A 27,307-nucleotide genomic window follows, 5' to 3' on the forward strand; every position below is an offset into this window, starting at 1 on the left:
TAGGCCAAGAGATGCACGAGATAAACCTCGATTAGTGGTTCCTCACGATCTGTGCCAGGACTTGCTGCATCACTGTCACGAAGAGCTTCATGGCGGTCACCAAGGAATTACGCGGACGCACGAACGCCTGCGTCGAGAGTTCTTTTGGCCAGGTCTCTACGCTGATGTTGAACGTTTTGTCAAGGAGTATGTGGACTGCGCCTCTGGAAAGGGGAAGCCCCCTAATCCCGGGCCGTCGCCTGGGAATATTGAGCCCAACGCTCCGTTCGAAGTGCTGTCGATGGACTTTGTCACGCACCTCCCGAAATCTGAACGAGGGAATACGTTTCTCTTGCTTTTTCAAGATATGTTCTCGGGTTTCGTGATGTGTAAGCCCATGAGTTCGACGACAGCACAAGACGTAGCTGAAGCCTATGAAGAGGCTGTCTTCCGGCGCTTCGGTGCGAGCTCCATGCTCAGGCACGACCAAGACCCCAGACTTATGAGCGAAGTTTTCAGTCGATTCAGGGAAATACTGGGCACCAAACAGCGAGCGACGTTGGCGTATCGCCCTTAAGCCAATGGGCAACAAGAAATATCGGTGCAGACTATGGTGAGGAGCATCCGGGCCTATGTAGCGGAAGCAGATCAGAGCGACTGGGATGATCATGCGGAGAAGTTGGTGTTCGCCTTAAACACCTCCTTTGATTCGACCCGGCTCGAAACGCCCTTTTATCTGGCCCATGGCTGGGATGCGAAGAGCATTGTGTCGGCTATGCTAGGTCCACCACCCACGGGGCTGGAACAGAAGTCGGCTTACGAGTGGAGACGCAAATTGCAACGCGATTATAGTTTCGCTCATGCTTGGGCTCGAGACTTGCAGAAGGAAGCTAAACGGCTGCGCTCAGAAGCCCAGACTCGGAAATGGCGGGAACTATCGGGAAAACTCAAAGCTGGATTCCAAGTTGGTGACTCTGTCTGGCTGTATCTGGTCCGTGTGCAACCCGGGTTGACCAAGAAATTCGCGCGTATGTGGCATGGTCCCTTTCGAATTGAAGAATTCCGCGATGATTTCCGCGTACGGCTAAAGATCGAAGGCACCGGCTATCGAATAGGTCCCTGGGTACACATCAGCAGGTTGAAGCCGGGGCGCTCTTCCCAGAACGCCCAACGGTGGAGATCGAAGTGGCCGAAGAGGATGACTTCGACGCAGCATTATTACCAGAAGATAGCTGGGATCCTAAAGAGCAATCCGGCGTGTACGAGGTGGGGATTATCAAAGACCTCCGCTGGACGAAGAGGACCAGAACCGCGCGAAGAGTTCGTGAACATCTCGTGAAATGGAATGGATACTCAGATTTGGAATGGCTCCCGGCGACGCAGCTAAATTGGGGTAACCTGCTCTACGAGTTCAACAAGGGCGCTAAGGCGCGGACTCGATTTCGCGCGATGCAAGCAGGTGGTGATTCCGACGCTGTGGGGAACCCCCAGTAGTTCTGGGATTCAGGCGCTGGATGTGATTATATGTGCACGAGTCTGACGCTATGACGACTTGACCCGACAACGACAAAATGGATTGGTTCCAGAATGATGAATGACTTTTGAAGTGATGATTTGGCGACTGGAGATGAAGCGTGACCAACGGGAGTGTAGCGTGAAGCCCAACTCGACAGTGACACGCGAAGATTGCCGCAGGTGGTGACCGCTGCAACGACCGTCGAACCTGCATTGTATACGCTGCTTCCTTGCACGTGCTGGTACATGGAGCTAGGGCGAGTGGTCATGCGAGCTGCGCGGGGCTGCTAGCGCTCGGACGCCTCCCTTTCAAAGGCGCGCGCGCGTGGCTCCGTTCCTGCTGCGCAAGGCCGCTTTGCTGGTGATGATCGGGTTGCTTCAACCCGCGTGTCGTCTGAGTACCTCGCGGCCCAGACTAGAGTTCAGATGTTGGACAGTTAGACCCATCTCGACTCTCCAGTTGCCTCCGTGGCTCGAATTGGCCAATGGGGGGTTGTGACGCGGTGTCGATCCCTAAATTCGGGTGAATGCACCTGACCCTGGGAAGTCCCAATGATATGGAGCTTGGTGATACTGGATGATTTGGAGTCTCCTATAAAAACAAGGGTAATGTCTGCGAATGGACGCTGAATCCCGGAAGATAGATCAATGTGGGCGAGTTGATCCCGTTCCATGAAGTGCAACGGAATACGAGCGATCCTCCCCAGTATATCTAAGTACGGCGGAACTCGACTCTGGCTTACAACCTGGGAGCTGAGGCACTTCTCAGATTCTACGTTGTTTTCCCGGAATAACGATTCCCAGACTTCGCGTTCCCAGACTTACCTCCCACAAAATTCCAAGAACGACCTCGGCTTGAGGCGTTCCGAGGCTCCAAACCCAAGAACACTTGGTTTCACTATGGCATCTTCCAAGATCCTAGGTGTACCCAACAACCCGAGAAGGTATCCAGTTTGGCGACCCTTCAAGGTCAGACCAACACTCCGCAGAAAGATCGCAGTCTCCGAAGGGTCGCTTAGGAAAGATTTCGTCTGCATGTGACCTTTAACCAAACAGAATTCGTTTTGCTTCGAAGGGCACAAGTGCTTCTTTCACAGCCTGGAAGGCCGTTCTCCACGACAAAATTCAAAGCACTTTAGGTAAGTGATCCACTGCTTCGGCCTGGACGTGATCATATCTATTACATATCTGTATATTTGGCGGATTGCAGACCGTCTTTGTTGTATATTTGCGGTCTATTGGGCCTGTGTCGAACTGAAGAAGTTGGCGACAGGGTAGATCGTTTCCTCTCTCCGAGAGGTGGTGCGTGTTCCCAAGATTGATCAAGTGTCTTGGATTTGGACCAGTTGACTTGTATTTTGGCCTTAGCCTTGGGCCTAGAGAAAGAAGAGAGGGCAAAGAAGTATTTGTGTGATTGTATAACGTGTACAACTCTATTCGGGTTGGATTGTTCCAGCGTTAGCCCGGCGTAGCTGTCTGATTCACGGGGTCGATACTAACCTCCTGGTGAAAAGAATCGCTACCCAAGGGATACACATCGTGCGCCTGACCAACAGCGTGTACTGGACAACACACACCCTGTGCCAGCCGAGACGGATCCAAAGCTCTAGAAGCCTGAGGTCTGTCAAGGAGGGCCTATAACTGTTTTCTGGGAGAAAACACCGCATCGCCTCGTCACACAAGCGCAAATCGCTCATCACGATACAGACGGGTGTGGTGTTCGACTCGGCGCCCTTCATGCGCTTCTATAGTTCCGTGATCAAACAGCCCGACAGCTCTTACGCCATTGGAAGCGCGGCTTGGGTTGTGTTCGCCGGTGCACACCCGAAGAACGCGTTGAATAAGGTTTCGTCTTTCTGCGACGTCGAGATGCAAGACCCCAGCGGCTCGATATCCACCGTGCTGACCGACGTGCACTGGGACTTGCGCTACCACTGGCAGCGCCACCTCATTTCCGAGAGCAAGAACAAGTGCGAGTGGAACATCCGCCCCGGCGGCCGCACGAGCGTCCCTGACACCTACCGCTTCGTGCACCGCGGGTACTCGAAGAACTTGCTGGGCAAACTCAAGGAGTACACGGCAACGTCCAACACGTTCACCGTGACTGCGTAGGCTACGGAGGTCTTTGAACACGTCATTTTGCTGTGCGGCTCTTTGATTGGTTGCTAGCTTCAACTTGATTTAACCCTTGATTATGATGGCATTCACCGAGTTATGGATGTCTAGCTTAGAGCTAGCACTTTTCTGGTACTTTTTCAAGTAGGGAAAAAGTGTTTTCCCGCTGAACGGCTAAGACTTCGTGCGTCATGACCAAGCCTCGACGATACGACGCGCCTCGTTGCCGCGTGGCAACATCGGTGCCATCCTCGCCGCTCATCGGACCAATCAAGTGTATGTGTGTGTAGGTGGCCTGGTTTCCCGCTTAGATACGCCCCTACAGAATGCAGTGTCCGGCTGGGCGGATTTTCCCAGCGCTAGGTAGGATTAGCTTTGGCAATCCGCTCATTTGTGGTCTTCCCTCGCCTCGGACAAGCAGCGCCCAAGCCCAACACCGAGCGCGGCCCAGCACGAGTCGCTGCCACTGCGCGCTCGCAAAACCCACCACACCTCACCCGGGGCTGCCTCAGCTCAGCTCTCTGCGAGCCCCGAGCTGAGGCTTGCCTTCTCTAGTACTGAACGGATTGCCTTGCCCCACGCACAAGTGTTGAGAGTGGATGCGGAAAACGCCAATAATTGAAGTTCAATAGTCCTCTTCGTTAGAAAAACTCGACAGAGTTTTAACGATACCACCCGTGCGGAATTCTATAGGCGTGGTATAGTTGGCAACATCACGCGCTTTTCTCAGTTGAGTACCGTACTGGCAATTCCCTCGAGCTTCCAGGGAGCTGGGATGGCTGGTGTACTGTAGGATAGCACGAGAACGAGCAGCGTTTTACAAGAACTCCAAACTCGTTCCTACTACGCTTATCTGCTCGCACCATTTCACTGAAGTGTAGGTTGCGGAAGCAACAGAGGTAACATAGGTTAGAGCAGTTGCTGACAAAGGCGGTGTTTCCCGCTGTCGCAGTTAGGCTATAGTTAGACCGGGAGGGACTCCGAAGCGAGTAGGCTCCAGTCCTGCTCATTCGCGAATTTCCTCGCCGCAGTTAAAACCTCCAAGCCTGACGACTTCTCGGACCTCCTGTCTTGCCCCGCATGGCCCCAAGCTATTTTTACCTTCGGCCGGGCGTTTTCAACCTCGTGGGCTTCTCGTACGGCAAGGTGGACGGCACCCTCGCACGCGGAGCGAAGGTGAAGGTAAAGCTGGTGCAGAGTGGGCGCTGGTCGGAGGAGCCCTCGCAAGCTGTCGAGCTTCCCCAGGAAGAGCTGGCCCTAAGAGTCGTGTCAGCCGCAGAAGCCGAGAATGGTGTCGGTACGTTTGTGGGTGGCGTCATCTGCATGTCACGGGTCCGCCCCGGAACAGCTCGGGTCTGGGATTACGGCTTAGTGATCGGATACAGCTGGGAACCTGAGCTGCAACATGGCCTGCTTGATGTGAACTTTCGTGGTGTTGAGACCTCGTTGAAGTTCGTATCGGACACTACTCAGGATGTTGCAGTCGAGATTTATGCGTTATAGCCGTGTGCCGGGCAAAGCGCGAGCTTCGTGATGGCCGGAGAGATGAGGCAAATACACGACAAAGTGTATAACAAGTTCAATGGGATCGACCAACCAGCGATCAGAGATGCTACACAGCTGCTGGAGGGGGTCCGGAGTGATGAACTTGACGAGGCCCGAATTCTGCCTCTGCTTGATATTGGGAATTTTGCCATCGCAGAGGTCTCAGTCCAGCACATACTCGACTACGTCTACTACAAGGACGGTGGGCGGCCGCACCCATCGGAGGCAATCTTTGGTGACACCATCTTTGACAAACCGATCGCGCAGCAGGAACCAAGAACCCTTGCTGCCACTGAGGTCGTGCTTAGCGATGGCTTGAGTGACTCTGACGACGATGCCGCCGACCCTCCTACCGCTCACAGTGGTGTGAGCTCGACTCAGCAACGTGAAACGAAGCGTCGGCGTCTAAACGTACAAGGGCGGACAGCTTTGCCAGGCTCAATTCACTCGGACACAGTATTACATGGAGTAGGTGGAAAGTCGCAGAGTACGCGGGATGTCGATCAACTGATCGCTCTGCAGCGCAATGCTTCGACAACTGATACTCTGGGTGCAGCGGCAGCCCGACGCGAAGATGGTAGTGGCGATAAAAATCAATTTCCCGCGACGGGCATGCAGACGACTATTCACGTGGGATTAGTTGACGGTAAGTACGCGTCAATGACGGCGCAGCGGTTTGTGGAGTTCGTTCAAATTCATTGGCGAAAGTTTGTTTTTTTCCATCACCCTGCTGTCCTGCGTGCGCTATTTGGTTGGGATTTCGGTACGAGAGGACTTTCAATTTTACATTTCGGCCGCGTGACAGAGCTGGAGAAGAGGAAGCGTGTTCGAGTTTACGACATGAGCAACTTTTCCAAAAAGAACAGCCTGCATCCTGCGCAACCTCCTGCTGATTTTACTACTCTGATTGGGTGTGTCGACGTCCTGTGTGCCATTACCCAACTCCTCTACAAGCCCGTGGTTCACGAGACGCTGAAAGCCGCCTCCGACTTCCTCGGCGAGTTGCGACTGAGCGAGTTGATGGCTTCCCAACAAGCTTTGACCGAAATTGCAGCCTGGGTCGACGATCAGCTGGAATTGTTTCGGCTAGCTATTACGGATGAGAATTGGAAAGCTGTCGCGGATATCAAGACATATTTCTGTGCATCACACGACGCCTTTATCCGGGTGCATCAAATGATTCTGCGCCATGATGTCATCGCCGCTGTAAAGTCAACTCACTCCAGCTCCGGTCGGTCAGAGCATCACTCGCGGGGCGGACGAACCATCAACTCGGACAAGCCCATTCCGATTCCGCTTGAAGTTCGGCAGGCGCTTCCTAAACAAGGCAACCAGCAGATTTGCCTGAAATTTCTATCTGCCCAAGGCTGCCGGGGAAAGAACGGCAACTGTGTAATCAAGCATCTTTGCCATTTCAAGCCGGCAGCGCTGCCGGAAATTGTACGCGACTTCCTTACCAAGAACTACGGAGGCCTTTCCGCAGACATACAGTGACGGTGTCGGGCACGGAACGTAGGACCTACTCGCACCCCCAGTGCATCGGGGTCAATTAATCGGCAACGGTATATACACCCACACGCTGTTCAACCACCATTCAGGTCTATCTTTCCGTGTCAAAACACCACCGGGCCGCTCGATCGACTCATGTCGATGAGCCCGCCCACCATCGGGCCGTTCGGTCGACTCATGTCGTCGAACCCGTCCACACTCGGGCCGCTCACCGACCCATGTCGCCGAGCCCGTCCACCCTGGGGTCACCCAGCCGGTACAAGCCGGCGGGCCCACCCTCACTTGAAGCAATGAGTCGCGCGAAAGCGAAGGCGACAAACAGCAGCCTCTCGCTTCGTCGGCTGATGCACCATTTCCGGCCGCTGACTTTATTCGGCGGCGCCAACGAAGGTTCGATACTACCAGCCTCGCCCACCGCCGGTTAGCAGAGCTGCACGTTGACACTGCTCGGATTAGGCTGATTAGCGCGCTAAGACGACAAGCCTTATCACCGCCACAACCAATGGCGTCGACAGTAACGCAACGGGGCCACACGAAGTACCTGCTCGACCGAAACAATCAGTCCGTCTACAGTGAGTTCATACGGCGCTCTGGTATGCAGCTGCCCGAATTTGTTCGACTGCTGCGAGGCGAGACTGAGCATGACCCCCGTCCCAATAAATCGCTGATCGAGCCAACATCCCTATCAGCATGGCAAAGTTACCGCTACAAAACTCAGTGGGCCGAGATTGTGCAGCACGGGGTATGTTCCCGGTTGACATCGGGGTTCGCAATACAAGACGCACCACCCGCAAATCATGGGTCGGTTGTACGAGCCCTGCATATCATTGTTAAACGCCTCCGCAAAGGGCAGGACGAGAACCGCTATCTGATTCTCGATTGGAGCTACTGTCAATACTGCATGGTGTCAAATGCAGTCCATTCGGGACTGTTCAGAAGGGTGATGCGGACCTCACTGTTGATGCTCGTCTAATTTACGATTTGTCATTTCCCCCGGGCACCTCGGTCAATGACAACACTGTTCCCGATCATGAGATTGACGTTTGTTATGACGGTCCTGATGCATTGGCCAATCGCATTCTGGATGTGGACGAAGTCTTCCCAAAACTACAGCAGATAATGGCTGGAGACGTGAATGGAGCGTTCAGGAACATCCCGGTGTCCGCTGACAACGTCGACCGGTTTGCAGGCACGATACCCGAGCTTGGGATCCTGGTTATCGACCTGTGCTGCCCATTCGGCTGGTCAAACTCTCCAGTGTCATACTGGGTAGCTGGTGCTGCTATTTCGCACCTTTACTCCTGCTCGGCACCGGAATGGCCCTTACAACCTACATCTGGAAAGAACAACTTCGATGCCAAGACGTGGTGTGATGACCACACAGCGATCGAGCCTGATATAGGCTCTCGGCTGGCGGAAGCCCAATTCGCCTTGCGAACAGCTATGATCGCCGTATTGGATCCTGATGCAGGCAACGAGAAAAAGTTCACGGGCTGGTTTAAGGAAGGGCGCGCCCTCGGTCTAGATTGGAACCTGCACTCCAACACAGTCTCTATGCCCCCCGAGAAGATTTCAAAAGCGTATTATCGTGTGCACGACATGGCAACACGGGCAAAAACGACCCGGACCCAGTTGCAAAAGCTCTAGGAAGTCTACGACACGTTGTCACGTGCGTCAGAGCTGCGACACCATTCTTCCAGCGCCTTGTAGTACTAGCTTGAGCTGCTCCGAGGTTCGGAAGCATGGAGGTATCGTTCGAGGCAAAGGAAGATTTGCAGTGGTTTGAAATGGTCATTCGAATCGGTAAATTGAACGCTGTCCCGTTGTCTAGATTCACGCGTCGTCAGGAACCAAACTACCACATCCAGATGGACGCCAGTGACAAGGGCCTGTGCGCTCTGCTCCCGCTTCCCAAGCAATATCTCCAGGTTCAGTTCACCGATGCCGAGATCGACTTAATTCGTCAGTGCAACGAAGAGGGCGACAGCACATTCTGCATTAACGTCCGTGAACTAATGAGCGCAGTGTTTGCGTCGTTAGTGTGGGGCTGTACATGGAAAGACCCTACGGACAATGAGGAAGCTCTCGTAAAATTTTGGATCGACAACACGTCCGCAGTGGCGTGGAGCAACCACAAGACGAGCCGCAACCCGTTCGCTCAAATGCTCCTCCGTATATTGGGTATTTGTGAAGTTCAGCATGAATTCTATACTACAGCTGCCCACGTCGCTGGGGTGGACAACCAAATGGCGGACGCAGGAAGCAGGATATGGCAGTCGCCGGTGCTTGCGGCCGAGTTTGCTAACTTATCGTCTGATTGGACACAGGTGCAGATACCAGCCGCCTTGCGCGATCTCTCGCGTCTCTGGGAGCGTTATTGCGAGCAGGTGCCTTAACACAGTCGTCGAGGGAGCGGTATTCACGTGGGTGGGCGCAGTGGACGGCATGGTGCCCTCTGATGAACTCGAGTCCATGGCTATCAGCGACGGACATCGACAAAAACGCTGAGCAGCTTGGTGCCTACGCCGTGTAGCTCTGGAAGTATGGCATGAATCGAAAACACGCTAGAAACACCTACTCAACTATCTGCACCAAGCTGTGTGCTGTGCGGTGGTTCCACCGCAACTCTGCAGGTTACGATCCGGGTGTAAACGCAAGTCACGCTATCCTGCTGCGAGGTATCCGCCGCTTCACGGACCCAGTTGTTAAGCAGCAGCCCTTGACCACGCGGCTGCTCCGCACTCTCTTTCAGAGCCTCGATATATCACAGCTACGTGATCAACTTATCTGGGGTGGGCTGCTTTTGGGGTACTTCTTTAGATGCTCCGAGTACCTCTTCATCGGAAAGAAGGTTCACAACTACATCTTGCGACTGTCGGCAATCCGCTTCTTCGACCGTGATGAAAACGTCGTCTCACCGAAGAGGGCACACGTCGTCGGTATAACACTTCATGGCGCAAAGATAATCAGTTTGGGCGAGAGGAGGTGCGGTACCATCACAAGTCCGGGGATAAGCTGATCTGCCCGGTACGAGCAGCACGCTGGGTGTATAAGGCGGCTGCTGCGTTTGGTACATGTCCAAATGACCCAGCAGTATCGCTGCGGCGAGGTGGTATCACGTCGGAGGACGTCTCCAAGATCATCAAGCACGCAGCAGCATCAAATGGCTTCGAACCGAATCGCTACTCAACACACTCCGTTCGCATCGGAGGGGCTACGGCATTACTTAACGCTGGCGCTGATCGCCTCATCATCAAGCTCATGGGGCGTTGGCTATCCAATGCCTTTGAAGACTACCCGGTGTTATCGGCGAATGGCACAGTGGATCTCGCTCGGCAAATGTGCGAGTACCCGCCATGCAGCCGGTAAGGCGGCAATTCATGTGGGGTAGCCGCCACGCCACGCCCTCAAGGATGGCACAATGACAAGTCCATCATTTGACCCAAAACGCGCGACAGTGTTAGAAACGCTCCAGCACCCCCCGATCGCCTTGCAACCGGTACTTCCTCCACCTCAGGCCCTAGTGACGTACGTCAGACATCCTGGCGCGAAAAAAACACGGAATTTTTGTGTCCCGAGTAGGAACGGTCACCACCGTTCCTACTATACGGACGACCGTTCGACCAGCGATCGACTTCTGGAGGATCAGCTGTGGGACGATGCGGTGAGCGGGCAGTCATCCATTTCGGAGGGGCGCTGACTGGCGACGCGTCGGTTAGGTGGCGCGCTCGGCTACGATGGAAGCAGTGACGCGAGCGATGGGTGAGCAGTGCCGCGAAGGGCAGGACGGAGGTCAGGAGCACCGTGTGGCTCACGACGTGAGCTGTGAGGTGAGCCAAGGACGAAGGGGTGAAACGAGAGCCAGGTGAGCCGGTGACGTGTTGAAGTCGGCACGTAAGCCGACAGAGAGCCGAAAGAAGAAGGAAGCACAAGCTGTCAGGCTCCGTGCGCGGTAAGGAAGTAGGGTCAGTCGTGAATCTGCACTGGAGAGAACAAGTTGATTGCTTTTGCATATTAGCTCTGTTTCTCGCTATTTGTGCCACTGCCTAACCGTTCTAGCTTCTATACAACGCTTGACCGTCCCATCCAGGGCACTCGCGACACGTGGTGGAGAAGCAGGGTAGGGTCTTCGTTGTGAAGTCTGAACGACGGCAGTACGGGTCAAGTTCTCGCGTCGGTGGAGCTTCGTCTGGTCTTCGGGAGTCTGCCTGGAGTCCCAGTCTTCGCCTCGGACGGGACGCGTGAACGGTCTGGATCTGGAATTGTGTCGTGTGAACGGTGCGCTCGGCACCGCTGTGGGATTGGAAGAACGGTACGCGAAGTACCCCCACTGGTCATGGTCAAGAAGGTCAAGAAGTAAACGGTCGACTCGCTCGGAGCCCTCAACGGTCAAGGTCAATGTCAAGTCAACGGTGAACAGAACGCTCGGTTCCACCGGTAATTCTGGTCGGCTCGCTCGGAGCCTGAAGTAGTTTGAAGCCTGGAAGATTGAAGTTTGAAGATTGGAGTTTGTTTCGCGCGTTCGAGTGAAGAAGATCGCATGCTGAAGGTCGAGTGAAGAAGACTTTCTGAAGAAGATGACGGTTGTTGGAGAGCAAGGAGAGAATGGGGTTCAGCGGTCCGTGCAAGATGAAGTGGCACGGTTGGAAGCGGAACGGTTGCGACGGCTGCAACACGGTGGGACCACGTCGGCTCTACTGGGGCAGCGACGCCCGCGATCGTCCGGAGATGCGAGCGGAGTGGACGCGACGGCGCAGGTAGCCACTGCTGCCGGTCGTGACTCGCTTCGCCAGGAAACGAGGGAGGCTCTTTGGGCCGATGAAGACGATGATGAACACAAGACCGCAGATGAACACGGTGATGCGGTCGGAGCTCAAGCAGAACAAGAGCTCGAGATGAAGATGGCTCCGTCGCCAGGCCCCGAGGCTGTGCAAACGGTCGAGGAAGACGGTGAGGATGCCGAATTTGATGAAACGGAACAGTACTGGTCGGCGGAGGACTACGGCTACAGTGAACTCGCTGAGTACGAACCGTCCTACTACACGGACTACGTGAAGGAAGAACTTGAAGAAGTGCAGCAGCAGAGGACCCCGAGTGGCTTCATCCCGATGTACACGGGAACGGAGAAGCGTCTGCCTGGAGGTCCTGTATTTGGCTGGAGCGTCGGTGCCCAGCAAGGAGGCTACGGTGGCTGGGGAACGGTGCCGAAGCCCACGGTGAAGATGGAGCGGAAGTTGAAAGTGGAGCCTACAGGGTAGTCCCAACCTACGAGGCCGGTGAAGACCCAACCGATGGGACCAGTGAAGACAGTCGTGCACTACAAAGCACCTGTCAGAACTGCGGTGAGTGCCTCAACGAACGGACGGCCGATGCCTACCCAAGCTCGGAACGGTGGCTACCGTGCCCCCATGAACAACCCGACCGTTCGGAATGACCGTGATTTGTCGTCTATGGTCTCCAATCCTACCTGCTTTCTACTCGGACACGACCAGCATGGACAAGGCGCGTGACTTCTGGGAGCTGTTCGAAGCTCACACCAGCCACCTCCCGGACTAGTCTCGGCTGTTAGTGTTCCGACAACTGATCAAGGGCTCTGAAGGTGAACGGTGGTGGAACAACTCGACCATCAAGACGTTCGCGACTCTGAAGGTCCGATTCCACAACCTGTTCCTCAGCCGAACGGCTGACCAGCTCTGGGAACGGTTGCAGTCCGCTCACTGTGAGCGTGGCGAATCCGTTAAGGAGTGGGGTGACCGTGTGACGGATCTTTGTGACCCGTTGGACTATCCGAACAGGAAGATGAGATATCAGCTGTTCCGTCGCGGACTCCGAAACAAGCGCATATTGGCGTGTCTCGACTCGGGACCGGCGTGCGATATTCCGGAGGCCTGCGAATGGCTATTGGCTAAGGAGATGTCGCGTCCCATTGAAGAAGGCGACGAGTTCTCGGACGAGAAGAAGAAGTCGAGCGGGAGCGATGCCTCGCCCGCGAACGACCCGATGGCAGCTGTGGGCGTGCTTGCGGAGAAGATGACGACGATCATGACGCAGCAGCAGCAGTGGCAGCAGCTGATGATGCAGAATCGCTGGCAGCCTCCGCGCTCGCCGCGGAACCGCATGCCCAACGTTTCGGCTACGACTCGAGTCCTGGTGCTGGAATGAACGGTCAAGGTCCTCGTGGGAACGGTCGACCGGTCCGAGGAATCCGTATGGGAGCTGACAGTCGAACGCAAGAGGGGGCGCCTGTGTGTGGCCGGTGTGGCTACGTGGGTCACTCGCGAGAGACCTGCCGCCGCCAGTCCATGACGTGCCACAACTGTGGCATTCACGGTCATATCGCTGTGGAGTGTGAGGCGGGACCCACCAATTACCAACGCGGCCCTGAAACGGTTGGCCGGAACGGTGGTGGTGGCGTTACCAAGTGCGTGTTCTGCGAGGAAGAAGGTCACCTTATCGGTGCGTGTCCTGGCATTGTGGGACTCCGTGGTGCTGCCCGGGAGCTGAGGACCAGGTCTGCACAAACCGCTTCGAACCAATGACGGGGGCGGGAGGAAGGGGAGGAGAGAGTCACTCCTTCCTCTTGTCTAGTAAATGGCTCGTGTGGTGGTGATCGCGACCGTGAAGCTGAAGGCAGAACGGTGACCACCGTTGATGTTTGTGTGAATGCATCGAGGGAGCAGATCGAACCGGTGTTTGCCATGCGTGGAGCTTCATGTGCGGAAAAGAAAACCAAGAAAAAGAAAGTCGGGTTCAAGATCATGGGAACGGATGAAGAAGGAGAAGGATTGGTTGCGGACGTTGAAGGCAAGGAAGTCGAAGTGGTCTACGAAGATCTGGTCGCTGCGAGTCCTGAACGGTGTGATGAGGTTGGGAACGGTGAGGAGACAACAATCACGGGGCTGTGAGAATTGCACAGTGTCGGAGCCCCCTACCGTGACGTGTGAAAAACGAAGTGCCGTGGTTGAAGTGACGCCGCCGGAAGAGGTGATGACGCCCCTAGAAGTGTGGGAAGACGAAGAGTACGACGTATCGGACTGCTTGTTCGCGGCTTGGACGGATGAAGAGACCGTTCCTGCTGAGAGCAAGGAAGTGAACGGTTCGGTCGAGGCCAGGACGGTCGAAACCGAAACGATTGAGGCTAAGGACACTTCGAAGTACGGCCGTTTATTTACGGACGAAGAACTGGATGCTATGGATGACTGTGAGCCTGGGCAGGCGAGTCTGTTCTCGCTGGAACGGATGTCGCCGCCGAGCCGGAAGAGTACGACAAGGAGCTTGAGGACCGGTTGTATCCGCTGGACGAGGTCGAGTTGCTGAAACGTGTCAAGCAGAACGCTGAAGCTCAGACCGAACCGTCTGCGGAAGAGCTGGCTCGCTTCTTGGGTATCTCACTGGAGGTCTTGGAGCGGACGCGCCAAGCTGCCTCCGACTCCTCTGGAACGCCTGAGTACTGGCAAGATTGGTGCGGTGATATGCTGGAGAAGCCGGAGGAAGCCAAGGGTGCGAACCGAGACTTCCGGACTCCGGTGGCGAATGTCGTCTATGGTGGACAAGCTGCGTCAAGTGGAACGGTGGGGAAGGCCTCGGAGCGGTCTGGCGTCGGCAACGATATCCACAGCTCTGATGTCTCCTCCGAACGGTCGGATTCCGAAGATGAAACGGTCACAAGCGTGGTTAACACGGTCGTCGAGTCTTTCGTGTTCGAGAATGTCTTGCGCCCTCCCGATGGCCCGGGAGGAACGGTCTCGGTGGAGGAAGGGATTCCTGTCCTAAGTGGAGTACATCGCGTCGATCCGAAGATCAAGAGAGCGATCGCGCGTCAAGCTGTGTTCCGGTTGCTGAAAGAAGCGAGAGACTACGGAGGTCGAACCAACGGTTCTGAAGAAGTGCTGAACGGTAAAGGTGGGACGGTGGATGTTCCCCCGTTGCGTGACAAGGTGCCTGACCCCGATTGGGAACGGCTACGCGAGCGCGTCAACCGTGTTGTGGAACAGTATGGTCTGAAGGGAGATTGCTGGAAACGGTTGAAACCGTGTATCGAGTCGTATTTCGAGGAGAACGCGGGTTAGGTGTGGACGAAACTGTGGGGCCGTACGGGGCGGTCGAAGACGCTTGGTGCTAGGCGCCGCCGTCGCCGTCAGCCTGAGAAGAAGGGTTGCTTTGACTTTTCGACGTTGTACAAACCGCATGCCGAAGTACTGGGAGACGTGGAGTTCTACCCTGAGCGTGAAGAGGACATTTCTCATTACGTTGAGGTGGTACGGTGCGAGCGTCCTGCTCGGACACCGTTACCACGGACCGGTCTCGTGGAAGTTGTCACGGTCAACTTGCCTAACGGATTTGGGCTCTGTGATGAAAATGGAGATGAATGTGACGTGTATCGCGCTGTGGGGGACGGACGCCAGGTGGTGTGTGCTGTTGGCAACTTTGAGGCTCTCTCGAGCGGTTATATTGACTACTTACCGTCTCAAATGCTAGCGGATACGGGCGCTACTCTAAGTCTCGTAGCTCGACGCGTGCCTAAGCGTTTAGGACGGTCGTCCGAGCCGCTGGAACCGTACGAAGGCCTGGTGAGGAGCTCCTCGGGGCACAAGTTGCGGATTCGTGGTTGGATTACCCTCTCTCTCCGTCTTGGAACGGTCGAAGTCTCGATGAGCTTGTTGGTCGCTGACCGTCTCCACGTCGATGCGATCCTGGGTGTTGATGCCCTAGGAGCGTTCGGTGCAGTGATCGACGTTTCGGAACGGACGTTGACTCTGAAGAGTACGGGCGAAGTGTTGACGCTGGGATTCACCATGGTGCAGGAGTCGTACATGACGACGTCGGTGCGGTTCCCGCCGCGTGGCCAAGCTCTCGTGATGACTCGTGTCGTGGGTGCCGTCGTCGACAAGGCGACCGTTCTGGCCGAAGGATCTTTGGGTCTGCCTCCGACGCTGTGCGTGGCACGGTCGCTGTGCACGGTCGAGGAAGGCCAGGTCATCGTCGAAGTTTGCATGCGTCTACGGATGAGTACTGGATCAGGAAAGGAACGGTCATTGCGTGCACTTCCGTGATCCCGGAGTCGGCTTTCGAGCCGCCAACGGTCGATCCGAAGGGTGCGGAGCGTCAAATGGTTGGTCCGAAGGGAACGGTGCCCGCCGAAGGTGGCGAGCCCAAGGAGGAGCGTGCAGCGTCAGTGTCTGAAGCGCGCGAAGTGGGCGTCGGCGAGAAGGTGAAGGCTACGAAGCCGGACATCCCGCCCGACAAAGCGTAAGCTATGAAGGCCGATTTCTCGGTGTCTAAACTGTCGCCGGAGCAGAAGTAACTGTTCCGAGGAGAACTGAACGGTTTCCACAGCATGTGTGTGGACTCTTCCAAGAAGCCCGGACGGACGGATCTGTTGCAATTCGAGATCGACACTGGTGACAGCACTCCGATCAAGCAGCAGCCGTACCGTGTCTCGTTAGCTGAAGGTGAAGTCATGGAAACGGAGATCCAGCAGTACTTGGAGCTGAACCTGATTCGACTCTCAAACGGTCCGAGGGCGAGCCCCGTCCTGATGATTCGGAAACCGGACGGTGGAATAAGATTCTGCATCGACTACCGTAAGTTGAACGCGGTAACGGCGAAGGACTGTTACCCCATGCCGTTGATTGATGATATTCTGGACGTGTTGGGCGACGCTCAACTGTTTTCGACGATTGATATCGCTTCTGGCTACTGGAACGTGCCGATGCACCCGGACAGCGTGTCTAAGACCGCTTTCACGTGCAAATACGGTCTGTACGAATGATTAGTGATGCCGTTTGGCCTTTGCAATGCTGTCCCAGCGTTTGAACGGTTGATGGAGACCGTTTTGGTGGACCTCAAGTGGCGAATCTGTTTGGTTTACCTCGATGACTGTGTCATTTTCAGTAAGGACTTCCCTACTCATCTGGTTCGTGTGCGCCAAGTGTTGACACGGTACCAGCAGGCTGCGTTCAAGCTCAAGATGAAGAAGTGTCACTGGGGGCGTAGGCAAGTAGCGTTCCTGGGGCACATTGTGACTCCTACTGGAATCCTGCCTAATCCGGAGAAGGTGAAGACCGTGATGAACGTGAAGCGTCCGGTGGACGTGCATGGTATCCGCTCTTTTCTGGGTCTGACGAGTTACTTCCGTCGCTACATCCCGGGGTATGCGTCGATCTCTGCGCCCCTGGAACGGTTGAAGGTGAAGGACGCATCGTTCGTGTGGAACGAGGACTATGAAGCTGCGTTTAGACAGTTGAAGCGTGCGCTCTTGAAGCCGCCGATACTAGTCTACCCGGATGGCAAGAAACGGTTGAAGTTGTACGTGGACTCGTCACGGTACGCTGTCGGCGCTTGCTTGATGCAAGAGGTGAACGGTCGCGACCGTGTAGTGGCCTACGCTAGTAAGCTGTTGACTGGATCGCAGAAGAACTGGATCAACCACCAAGATGGCATCTCGGACATTGAGTGTTGGGGTGTTGTCTGGGCAACGAGGAAGTTCCGCTGCTACCTGGACAAGCGTGAGTTCGATTTGTACACGGACCACCAGGCGCTGACGTGGGTGTTCAGCCCCGGTAACCGTACGACGAACGCTATGCTTGCACGGTGGGCGATGGAGCTCTCTAACCTCCAGTTCCAAGTTCATCACAAGCCTGGTGCTTCTTTGGGTCATGTTGACGGTCTGCCACGGTTGCCGATGGACACAGTGGCGGCTCCGACGATGAGCGACCTCCTGAATCCTGAGAGCACGGTCGATGACGTGCTTCCGGCTTCAGTCGGGGAGCAGCCTGGTACAAACGGTGAACTTGCGAACGGTGAGGATGTTGCTGGCGAGCGTGCAGATGGACATGTGGATGATGACGAACCTGACCGTCCGAACGAGGACGTTGGCAGCAGTCCGGAAACGGACGCGCCGATTCCCCCTGTGGACCGGTTCGGACTCGACTCTGAGCAGTTCGTAGAAGCGCAGCAAGAGGTGCCGTGGATCAAGGCTCTCGTGGCTTTCCTACTGGATGGTGTCTTGCCCCTCGACCCCTTTCTGCGAGCGACTGTTGTCAAGATGGAACGTCGATATGAAGTGCGGAACGGTTTATTGATGCGGCGTGTGAATCTACCAGCTCGGGTCGGACCGGCACGGTCCTTGACCGTTCCGGTGGTTCCGTTACCGTATGTGGAGACCGTGTTGCACTACTGTCACTCCGACGTTCTGTCTTCTCACTTGGGATTGACGAAGACGCTGGAGAAGGTGAGGAGACATGCGTTCTGGCCGGGATGGCGAAAGGATGTCACGGAGTACGTCCGGGAGTGCAACCGTTGTGGTAGTGGGAAGGGCTCGAGACCGTGGCAAGCGGGGCAGATGCAACGGATGCCCGTAGCCGATCTCACGGGACCGTTCTCGCTACTAGTGGTCGACGCCGTTGGACCGTTACCGGAGACTGAACGAGGCAACAAGTACATTCTTGTATTCGTGGACTACTTCACGAGATGGGTCGAAGCCTTCGCAGTTCTCCGATTGGACTCCGTCACGTTCGTTGACGTTATGGTGAACGGTGTTGTGTCCCGGCACGGTGTGCCTTCACGGTTGTTGAGTGACAACGGTAGGAATTTCACGTCGGAAATCGCTAAATCGTTCTACCAAACACTCGGGATCAGGAAGCTGTTCGGTTCTGCCTATCACCCGCAGACTCAAGGTCTCGTGGAACGGTTCAACGGAACGCTCATGAGAATGCTCAAGATGCACGTGAGTGAAGCGCAAACGCACTGGGATCTGTTTTTGCCTCGAGTGTTGTTTGCCTACCGTACGTCTTATCATGAGGCGTTGGGCGATACACCGTTCTTTTCTCTCTACGGGCGTGATGCTACGCTACCGCTGGACGTCGCGTTCCTGAACCTGGGGAAGAAGTGGAAGAACAACGAAGTGGCTCTGTATCGACGGGAGTTATACCGGTCGCTGTGGGATTCTCGTCATCTGGTCGAGCGTCAACTGGTGAAGGCTCAAGACCGTCATGAAAAACCGTTAGGTAGCCGTGTAGCCGTGGAGTACGAGGTGGGAGACCCGGTGTGGGCGTATCAACTGTTCCGGAAGAAGCGAGGGGACGCTCGGACGAAGAAGCTAGCGTTCGCGTGGCACGGTCCTTACCGAGTTGTGGCGAAAGTGGGCGATAATGCGTACCGGATTGACATCACGTCGCATCCTGACAAGGTGGTCACGGTCAATGTGAACAGTTTGAAGAAGTTTCGCGGCAAGTGGACACGGCCGTACATGGATGACGTGCCGGACGGTGTCAAAAACGGTGAAGGGGAGGCTGAAGAAGGACCGCTGGAGGAGGCCGACCTCCCCGCGTCGAGTTTCACGGAACGACTGACCGTTGGTAAGGGGGTCACGGGTGTCGACTCGCCGTTGTTAGCAGTGTGTGGGAAACGAACGGTGGACCGTTCCGTGGAGTACCTGGTGTTGGTTGCGAATTATGAAACGTTTTGGGTGCCTCGGGCCGAGTTGATGCCTGAGTATGAGGCCCTAGTGACGGCTTTTGAACAAGCCCGGAGAAAGAAGTTGCGGCTGCCCGAGTTGCGTCGAAGCTCGCGGCTGGCCGATGCCAATGAAGAAGTGGAGGACGATGACCTGCTAATGGCGTAGCACGGTCAACGGTGGGAGCGTTTGTGTTTTGGAGAGACGGTCGTGGAGTGATGTTATGAACCGTCGAACTACAAGACTCAAGAACGGAACGAGTGGAAAACGGTTTGCGTGTTGTTATTGAAATTAATTGGAGGGACGCACGGAGTAATACGGAAATAATGAACGGTCAGGAGCGTCCCTGATTCACGGAGAACTACTTGGAGCTCGAAGAGTCGGAGCTCTTCCTCTTGGGGTTGCTCATGGCCGACGAGTCGCCCTTGTCGTTTCCAGAACTGCTCTTCTCGTCGTCTTCGGGAGCGTCGTGGGTGTCCGAGCTGCGGCCTCCTTCGTCGTCTTCGGCTTGGTTATCTTGGTCGGCGTCGTCCTGCTCTTGGTCGTCGGGCTCGTCTGCCTGCGTGGGGCTCGGCGTGGACGGCTTCTCCTCGGACTCGTCCTCTTCGAGCTCCTCGGGCGGAGACGGCGGCTGCACGGTGAGCGTGTCGTCGTCGTCGGCGTAGTCCGAGTCGTTGTCGCCCTGCTCCTTGCGCTGGAACGGCTTCAAGTCCATGACGACCCTGTACGTGCCCTCCTTGAGCTGCTTGGCGATCTTGACCTGGAGCACGCGGATCCGGCTGTTCGTCAGCAGCGTCTTCCAGATGTCACTGCTCTTGTTGCCGATCCAGGCCGGGTTGGGAGGCTTGCGGCCCGCGTCGAGCGCGATGCGAGCCAGAGCTTCGTCACTGAGTCGAAGGTGCGGGGGACGAGTCGGGTCCAAAGCCTCCGTCTGCTCCAGCAGCTCACGGATGCTCTGGTAACCGTCTTCGTCGACGCGGCACGGATCCAGGATGCGAGCCATCAGGCTGTCGTAGCGGGAACGGTCGTGGCGCCACAGCGTGACGAGGTCCGTCGCCGAGCTGGCCTTGCCCTTGGCCAACACGGAACGCTTGGCGGCCTTGCCTCCGAGCCACATGAGGTTGTCGTGAACGGTGTTCTCGAAGCGGTCGAGGAAGCCGTACCAGCCGAAGAGGCAGACGTTCACACTCACCAGCACGAGGCGGCCTTGGTTCGCGTTGAGCTGGTCGCGGCGGCGAGCGTACAGCGCACAGTCGAAGAACGTGTCACGGTGGCGCATGTAGTAGCGCCAGTGCATCAGGTGGAGCTCCGGAAACTCTTCCGGGTCGTACCAGGCGCGCTGCCTGGTCCAGGGGTACGCTGCTCGCGGCGGGGTCTTGTCCTGCTTGGCGGCGGCCTTGACTAGCTTCTCGACGTCTCGCTGAACGTCGCGGTGGCAGGTGTCCGGTAAGTCGAACAGGTACTGCGGGGTGCGCGAGCTCTTGCGCTGCTTCTTGGCGGCGGGGGCGTTCTGGTCATCAGCGCTCAAAGCGGCCGGACGCTTGGTCGCGGGTGCAGGAACAGCTTGAACAGCGAAGCGGTCGGGCGCGGGCAACAGCGTGTCGTCGGCCAGCACGGCCACGGCCACATCGTCGAGGGCAGTGACGCCAAGCGACTCGCCGTTGACGAAGATGGATCTGCGCAGCCGGGCGTAGAAGTCGACTTGCGCGCGCAGTCGCGCGTCGGCCTCGGCTCTGGCGCCGCGCATCATGCGGTCCAAGCGCGAGCGCAGTCGTCAGATGATGACAGCCTTGTTCTCGTCGCGAGACTTGGCCATGGTGGTGGGGTTCTTGGGCGTCTTGCTCTTGTCTCGGCGAAAGCTGAAATGAGGATAAGAAGCCAATGAGCGTGCGCTACTGATGGACAACGACTCGACCGTTGGAAGTTGAAGGTCTGTGATTTCCTTTCGGGGAAGGGAGAGACGCGGTTGACGAGCGACACGGTCGTGTCTAGCATGGTGAATTGACGAAATGTAACGGTGGGTTGCTGGATCTACCGAAGTGCCGAGTGCGACGGCTGCAGAACTCGCCTGTAAGCAGGAACGGTGGACTCATGCTGCTCCAAGGGCTGCATTTTATCTTTCGCATGGTGGCGAGATGGAGACGACTATTGAAGTGATCGAGTGGTGCTTTTGAAGTTCGTTGGTGCTGTGGCGCGTCGCGCTCACGGTGCTGTGCAGATATTGGTGGGTGACCGTTTTGTTGGTCGTTGGCGCGATTGGCGGAGTGGTGACGAGGCCGCTGTGGAGTATCGCGGGTCGACTGCTCGGCGCAATCTTCGCCTTTGTCTACAAGTGGTCTACGCTGGTGCGGGTGTGCCTGAAGCGCTACCGTCGCTTTGTGAACGGTCCGGCCGTACAAGGTCGACCGGCTGCGGAACGGAGATGGAAAGCGTTCGAAGCAATTTGGGCCACGCCCATGATCGTGTTGGAGGCTCGTGGAGAGCACTCGGCAGGCTGCTACACAAGTGGTTGGAAGCGTATCACGCGTTGTGGTGCGTCTTCTTGCCTGACGTATTGGAGCTCAGCTGCAAGTCGACGGCCAAGTACTGGAAAGGATCCAAGGCCGAGTGCAGACGGACGGTCGACCGTGCGAGCTGTGTGTGTCGAGGATTCTGGGCGGTCGTGTCGTTGCTGGCTTATGCCCTCTTCTACACCGTCGTGTTCGTGTACGACTTCGTGGAGCAAGTGTGCCAAGGAACGGTGGGGGTCGCAGTGCTCCTGCTGACGCTGAACTACATATTGGCTGATGGAGGTCTGGTCGTCGGCGACGGACTCGTGCCCGACGAGACGGTAATGCGGTGTAGTTGCTATGTGGTGGCGACCTGCGTGGCCAGCCACTTGCTGAAATGGTATGAGGCGACTTCGGGTGGGCGTTCGCCCTTGAAGATGGCCGAGGACCGCTACTCGCAATGGCAGCAGGACTTGGAAGAGCTGGAGCAAGCTGAGCGCTTGAGCGAAGCGTTCTGGCGTGCGGACGGCTGCGTAGGCGATAAGAAACCCGTGAGGACGCTCAGTGGGTTGCGCGCTGAACAGCGAGAACTGCGGGCCAAAATGCAAACCGACAAGCTGGAAGCTGCTCGACGAGGACGTCGAGTTTCAGTCGGGGAGGATGTCCCGAGTAGGAACGGTCACCACCGTTCCTACTACATGGACGACCGTTCGACCAGCGATCGACTTCTGGAGGATCAGCTGTGGGACGATGCGGTGAGTGGGCAGTCATCCATTTCGGAGGGGCGCTGACTGGCGATGCGTCGGTTAGGTGGCGCGCTCATTCGCGAATTTCCTCGCCGTAGTTAACCCGCCACGCCACGCCCTCAAGGATGGCACAATGACAAGTCCATCATTTGACCCAAAACGCGCGACAGTGTTAGAAACGCTCCAGCACCCCCCGATCGCCTTGCAACCGGTACTTCCTCCACCTCAGGCCCTAGTGACGTACGTCAGACATCCTGGCGCGAAAAAAACACGGAATTTTTGGTTCGGTTAGTAATAAGGCTTGCATCAAATTCGGAACATCTTCTTTTACTCAAGCTCGAGTCTTTTTCGGTAGAATCACACCATTTGGTTGGCCGCAGGATTGTTATAGCATATCCGTCTGCTCTCACAAAGCCGTCTTGCAATTGCGCACCTCAGCACTGTTCAAGAGTAGTGGTCTGGTTTCTATCAGCAACCTTGCACCAGTCTGAGATGTCTCCTCTATCTAACCTAGAGGTTAGATGACTAATGCACGTCCGTGTCTCTCATTTTGAGGGACCTCGATGAGCGGGTATTCCTTACGTATTATAGGGATTACTTCCCTGCCCTGCTCAAATGGTGCAGGAACAGACCTTGTGAGCAACCGCGGGGGCTGTGCTGTTCGTGTCCCGCTGAACACGGCTGCTTGGTGGCGTATTCATGTTTCATCCCACTGCGCTCAAAGATCTGGTTGATTACTTTTGCTTTCTGCTTGGAAGCGCTGCATGACACGTCAACACGCTATGGGCACGAGCACTGCGAGCAAAACAGACCAGAAGCAGCATAAGGACACGGGACTCTCCAGGCCAATAATGCATTGGAAATATTTTAGCGCGTGGGTAGCAACGCCCAGTCCCATCTCGACACCGCTACATCGATAGTGGCGGCAGGGCAACAGGGTAGATTCTGCCTAAACATCCCTGCCCACATATCTCGGCGCTCTTCCAGAGAGCTGACAAGTTTCCCATTTCTTCTTTCCCACTACAGTAGACCAAACATCAAGCAGCTTGGAGTTCTCGTGAAGATGCACTGGTTCAAGTCGCTAGTCGTGTTGCCCATGCTTGCCTGGGTGACTCTGCTCTCTATGGGAGCTCGAGCTGAATCCAACATTGGCATCGGCAAGAGCGACATCACCGGGCCTGCTGCGGAGGTCCTCATGATGGGGTTCTCGGATCTCAAGGAGAGCACTGCAGGAATTCTTAACCGGCTGTACGCCAGAGCCTACTTCATCGAAGACCCCGTCACCAGCAGCCGCGTCATGTTCGTTCACTGCAACCTGCACTCTGTCATGCAGCTGGTGCACCAAGAAGTTCTCGCTCAACTCGCCACCAAGTATAACGGCGTCTACACCGAGCAGAACGTCGTTCTACACGCCACGCACACGCACGCTGGACCGGGAGGCACTGCCGGCTACTTCCTCTACGACGTGTCCATCCTCGGGTACATCAGCGAGAACTTCGACAAGATCGTGGGCGGCATCTTGGACGCCATCGACCAGGCGCACAACTCGGTGGCGAGCGGCACGATCCGCAACACAACGATTGAGTCGGCTGAGATCATTGGCAGGCGAGAGTATGACGCTTTGTCAGCGCTGATCAATAGCACCTCCGAGTTGATTCAAGGAAGTGCGGTCGCCAAGCTCTCGTACGTGGACATGAGCAATGTGACGCTCGATGGTGTCCAGGCCACTGACGAGGATCCGTACGCAGACCGAACGTGTCCTGGAATCGTCGGACAGAACTTCGCTGCTGGCACGGAAGATGGACGCGGCCTCGGCTGGTTTAGCGAGGGGGATCTCAAGACCAATCAGTTCTTTAAAGCGCTTGGAGCTGCTCTAAGCACGAAGACGCCGCAGTGGGTGCAGGACTGTCAGAACAGCGTCAAAGTGCCGCTTGACTCACGAAGCCTGTTCCGTGGACGCCCAACATCCTTCCCGTTCAGATCGTCAAGATTAGCCAATTCGCGATCGCTGTCACTTCGTTTGAGGTCACGACCATGGCTGGACGGCGCATCCGTAGCACTGTGAACGGGGCGTTGGCAGACGCTGGAGTCACGGAGGTCGAGCTGGCGACTATCAGCAACGCGTACGTGCAGTACATGACCACGAAAGAGGAATACCTCGTCCAGGACTACGAAGGCGCGTCAACGCTTTTCGGTCGCAACCAGCTCGCTGCCGTACAGCAAGAGCTGTCTCGAGTCGCAGCGTCGATCGTGGATACTTCGATTGAGCTCGATGTGGGCCCGACCCCACTGAAAATCGATCGTGACTCCCTCGTAACCTTCCAAACTGGTGTAGTTGTCGACACGGCGCCTTCAGGTGGCTTCAGCGCTGTTCGTACACAGCCCGAGAGCTCGTATGCCATCGGTGACATGGCCTCCTGTGTCTTTGCGGGCGCTCACCCGAAGAATGCGCTCACTCTGGTCACATCGTTCTGCGACGTCGAGCAGCTCGAGTCCGATGGAAGTTCGTACCGCACCGTCATGACCGATGCTCACTGGGATGTTCGCTACCACTGGGAACGCTACGGCGTCGCTGGAAGCAAGAACACTTGCGAGTGGAACATACGAGCTGGAGGCCAAACGAGTGTGGCTGGCACGTATCGCTTCGTTCACCGCGGGTACGCAAAGAGTCTGACTGGCACCCTGACAGTGTATGAGAGTACTTCGGGCACCTTTACGGTGACAGCGTAACAGCTTACAGAATATGTCACTTTGACTTTCTTGCTGGATTCCGTCCTTCCCTCGATACTACAGTCTTCGTGTAGCGCCGCAGCATCGCATGGGAGGCACGCAGAATCTGGGAACCATTGGACCAGCGGGACTTCGCCTGCGTTTCTGACGCCCACTCGTAGAAAAACTCAACGCGACCCGTAAGAAGCAACCGCTCTCCTTCGTCGTCGTTGCTGGCTTTACTTGAGGCAGTTATGCTCAAGCGACGGTGGCGTTGGCAGCGCAGTGAAGCTGTCAAGAACCAAATGAGCTTGCAGTCCCAAAGATAAATTGTCCACAGTCGCGATACCAAAGCAGACAAAGTGCTCAGTTGAATACGCCGTCCTCTGATCACTCGATCGGTTACTGTGCGGTTTGGAACAATCCACTCGTCGAAAACAAAGAGTTCTATAGAGAGAATGATAAGCCCCGTGAGCTCAAACGCGAGCACGGAGAGCATGAGCGTGGATCTACGGAAGGCCAGCAGACGCATGGCACTTGGAGGCAGAGCGTCTAGTGGGATAGCCCATTGCATCCAAATCCACGCCCCCCCCAGACCCAAACTACTCGTCGATCCCAAGCGAAAAATTGGCACAATGCCAATGAGACCACTGTGAGCTTCGTCGACAGAAAATGAAGTTGCAAGACGAGTACAGTCGCTTGAGTAGCGTGAAATAGATCTAGAAAAATGCGTCGGCCCTGGCGCGAGCCGGATGACCACAAGATCCGGTCCAGTAGGCGTCCAAAGCCCGGTACAATTGTCTTGTGGGAGTTGAAATCCACGTCAATAGGAACGAAATGCAACTGGATTTTAGCCAGATTTCGGGTGTGAGGTCGTCTTGCATTGTGAAGAGCATATCCTCCCTTTGCCGCATTATATCGCACCAAGTTCAGACGACTGCGATAACTGCCCAGAGCCTGGATACTGATCACGCTAGCTCCATCATTTGTGCCGACAGCGCTTGCTCTGGAGGTGAAGCTAGAACTCCTAGCTCGCACCATATTTTCATCAAGAGTTGAAGGAATGTCGCTACTTTTCGGGCGTAACCCAACAGTGCAATAGTAGCTGACACAGCGACGCCGCCCTGGGATATAGCTCGTCTCGGAGTTAATACGCCGGGATGTGGCAACCTCTTGCTCTCGCATTGCGACCCACCAGCCGCCCAAAGAGTAGAATGATGTTGAGCTGAGTGTTCATGAGCGTGTCACGGATTGAAAATCCGTTGCCGGTGGATGAATAGGAGAGAAGGAAGGAGTCTCCGTTGCCGTTGTCGTCCACAATCTTCAGGGATACCGCGACGAACATTGCAATATGCGTTCCGCAGTTGATGGCGCTGGAAATAAAAAGCTGGCGTCTATCACCGACGAGTGCATCAGCACCAATGCTGACCTGCACGATCACGCAGCCTACGAACGCAGTCACAACGCGGAGATCCCGAAAGATTGCTGTGAAGCACACCCGAAGATGAGGTTATTCAGCGTAAAATACCATAAGTCGTACGTGCTGAAGAGTAAACGCAGCATATCGATGCGTATCGACGCCGCGATAAATGACATTCGAGGAAGCTGCAGCAGAGACGGTAAACCCGCAACCACAGATCCCAGTCGTCGTGGTGCGGCGACCGTCAATAGCATGAGCAAATTTCCCAGCTGCAACATGGCTGCGATCTGCGACTTCTAGCGGGTTTTGAACCTGTTCAAGTGTCGAATCTGCTCGGGACTTAACAGAAGACTTTTGGGCGTCTTTGATGCGTCAAATTCAGGCAATTTCTCAAGTGGAACCAGCTCGAATACGGGCGATGCTCTGGATGGCAGCGAATTTCGCCACGCTTGGCGAGCATTTGCAAGTCGAACTGTCTGCTGACTGGGATATGATCGTTGCAGGCCGGGCCGCTGACTTCCGACCACTAGACTTCATGTGAATTTCTCTTCTCGATTTTGTTACCACCACGCCGCGAAACCTTGTACTAAGCGGGGGTTAAATGTTGCGCTGTCAGGTTCATCGAGGAAGCTGACCGTCAGAGGCTCAACGTGTCGAGTTGTTGCTATCCATACAGCATTGAGTTCTGAGACGGGAGACAAGAATAACCTCCACCAATTTGTCATGGTATTTTTCGCCTCCATTGAAGCTCTCAAAATATTATCACGATCAGTCCTGGGACAACGCAAAGCGCGAAAAACTTAAAATATATGGCCCCGAAAGA

General features: G+C 55.8%; 11 protein-coding genes across 11 annotated transcripts; 8 read left to right on the forward strand and 3 right to left on the reverse strand.

Annotated features, from left to right (window-relative positions):
- Positions 1–3,177: 3,177 nt before the first annotated feature.
- On the forward strand, positions 3,178–3,606 carry PHYSODRAFT_515606 (hypothetical protein; the record flags this gene model as incomplete). The annotated part of the gene is made up of 1 exon (XM_009534466.1): positions 3,178–3,606. A coding segment is annotated over one exon (429 nt), but the record flags the coding sequence as incomplete, so codon positions are not given.
- A 1,083-nt stretch (positions 3,607–4,689) lies between these two features.
- Positions 4,690–5,490, forward strand: PHYSODRAFT_517745 (hypothetical protein; the record flags this gene model as incomplete). The annotated part of the gene is made up of 2 exons (XM_009534467.1): positions 4,690–5,105; positions 5,136–5,490. Coding segments are annotated over 2 exons (771 nt in total), but the record flags the coding sequence as incomplete, so codon positions are not given.
- A 696-nt stretch (positions 5,491–6,186) lies between these two features.
- PHYSODRAFT_419935 (hypothetical protein) lies at positions 6,187–6,372 on the forward strand (the record flags this gene model as incomplete). Its single annotated transcript, XM_009534468.1, has 1 exon — positions 6,187–6,372. A coding segment is annotated over one exon (186 nt), but the record flags the coding sequence as incomplete, so codon positions are not given.
- A 72-nt stretch (positions 6,373–6,444) lies between these two features.
- PHYSODRAFT_463396 (hypothetical protein) lies at positions 6,445–6,645 on the forward strand (the record flags this gene model as incomplete). Its single annotated transcript, XM_009534469.1, has 1 exon — positions 6,445–6,645. A coding segment is annotated over one exon (201 nt), but the record flags the coding sequence as incomplete, so codon positions are not given.
- Positions 6,646–9,792: 3,147 nt separating this feature from the next.
- Positions 9,793–10,032, forward strand: PHYSODRAFT_516793 (hypothetical protein; the record flags this gene model as incomplete). The annotated part of the gene is made up of 1 exon (XM_009534470.1): positions 9,793–10,032. A coding segment is annotated over one exon (240 nt), but the record flags the coding sequence as incomplete, so codon positions are not given.
- A 1,208-nt stretch (positions 10,033–11,240) lies between these two features.
- PHYSODRAFT_249024 (hypothetical protein) lies at positions 11,241–11,921 on the forward strand (the record flags this gene model as incomplete). The annotated part of the gene is made up of 1 exon (XM_009534471.1): positions 11,241–11,921. One exon carries the CDS (start codon positions 11,241–11,243, stop codon positions 11,919–11,921), a length of 681 nt encoding a protein of 226 aa, XP_009532766.1.
- Positions 11,922–20,195: 8,274 nt separating this feature from the next.
- On the reverse strand, positions 20,196–20,867 carry PHYSODRAFT_516314 (hypothetical protein; the record flags this gene model as incomplete). Its single annotated transcript, XM_009534472.1, has 1 exon — positions 20,196–20,867. A coding segment is annotated over one exon (672 nt), but the record flags the coding sequence as incomplete, so codon positions are not given.
- Positions 20,868–21,542: 675 nt separating this feature from the next.
- PHYSODRAFT_249089 (hypothetical protein) lies at positions 21,543–22,400 on the forward strand (the record flags this gene model as incomplete). Its single annotated transcript, XM_009534473.1, has 1 exon — positions 21,543–22,400. The coding sequence occupies one exon, from the start codon at positions 21,543–21,545 to the stop codon at positions 22,398–22,400; it is 858 nt and encodes a 285-aa protein (XP_009532768.1).
- Positions 22,401–23,418: 1,018 nt separating this feature from the next.
- PHYSODRAFT_248938 (hypothetical protein) lies at positions 23,419–25,085 on the forward strand (the record flags this gene model as incomplete). The annotated part of the gene is made up of 2 exons (XM_009534474.1): positions 23,419–24,279; positions 24,300–25,085. The coding sequence occupies 2 exons, from the start codon at positions 23,419–23,421 to the stop codon at positions 25,083–25,085; spliced, it is 1,647 nt and encodes a 548-aa protein (XP_009532769.1).
- Positions 25,086–25,329: 244 nt separating this feature from the next.
- PHYSODRAFT_439947 (hypothetical protein) lies at positions 25,330–25,638 on the reverse strand (the record flags this gene model as incomplete). The annotated part of the gene is made up of 1 exon (XM_009534475.1): positions 25,330–25,638. A coding segment is annotated over one exon (309 nt), but the record flags the coding sequence as incomplete, so codon positions are not given.
- Positions 25,639–26,133: 495 nt separating this feature from the next.
- On the reverse strand, positions 26,134–26,762 carry PHYSODRAFT_317515 (hypothetical protein; the record flags this gene model as incomplete). Its single annotated transcript, XM_009534476.1, has 3 exons — positions 26,134–26,199; positions 26,260–26,549; positions 26,621–26,762. 3 exons carry the CDS (start codon positions 26,760–26,762, stop codon positions 26,134–26,136), a joined length of 498 nt encoding a protein of 165 aa, XP_009532771.1.
- Positions 26,763–27,307: the final 545 nt, after the last annotated feature.

The sequence above is a fragment of the Phytophthora sojae genome (assembly GCF_000149755.1).
Source record: "Phytophthora sojae unplaced genomic scaffold PHYSOscaffold_7, whole genome shotgun sequence".
In the NCBI taxonomy this organism is placed as follows: domain Eukaryota; phylum Oomycota; class Peronosporomycetes; order Peronosporales; family Peronosporaceae; genus Phytophthora; species Phytophthora sojae.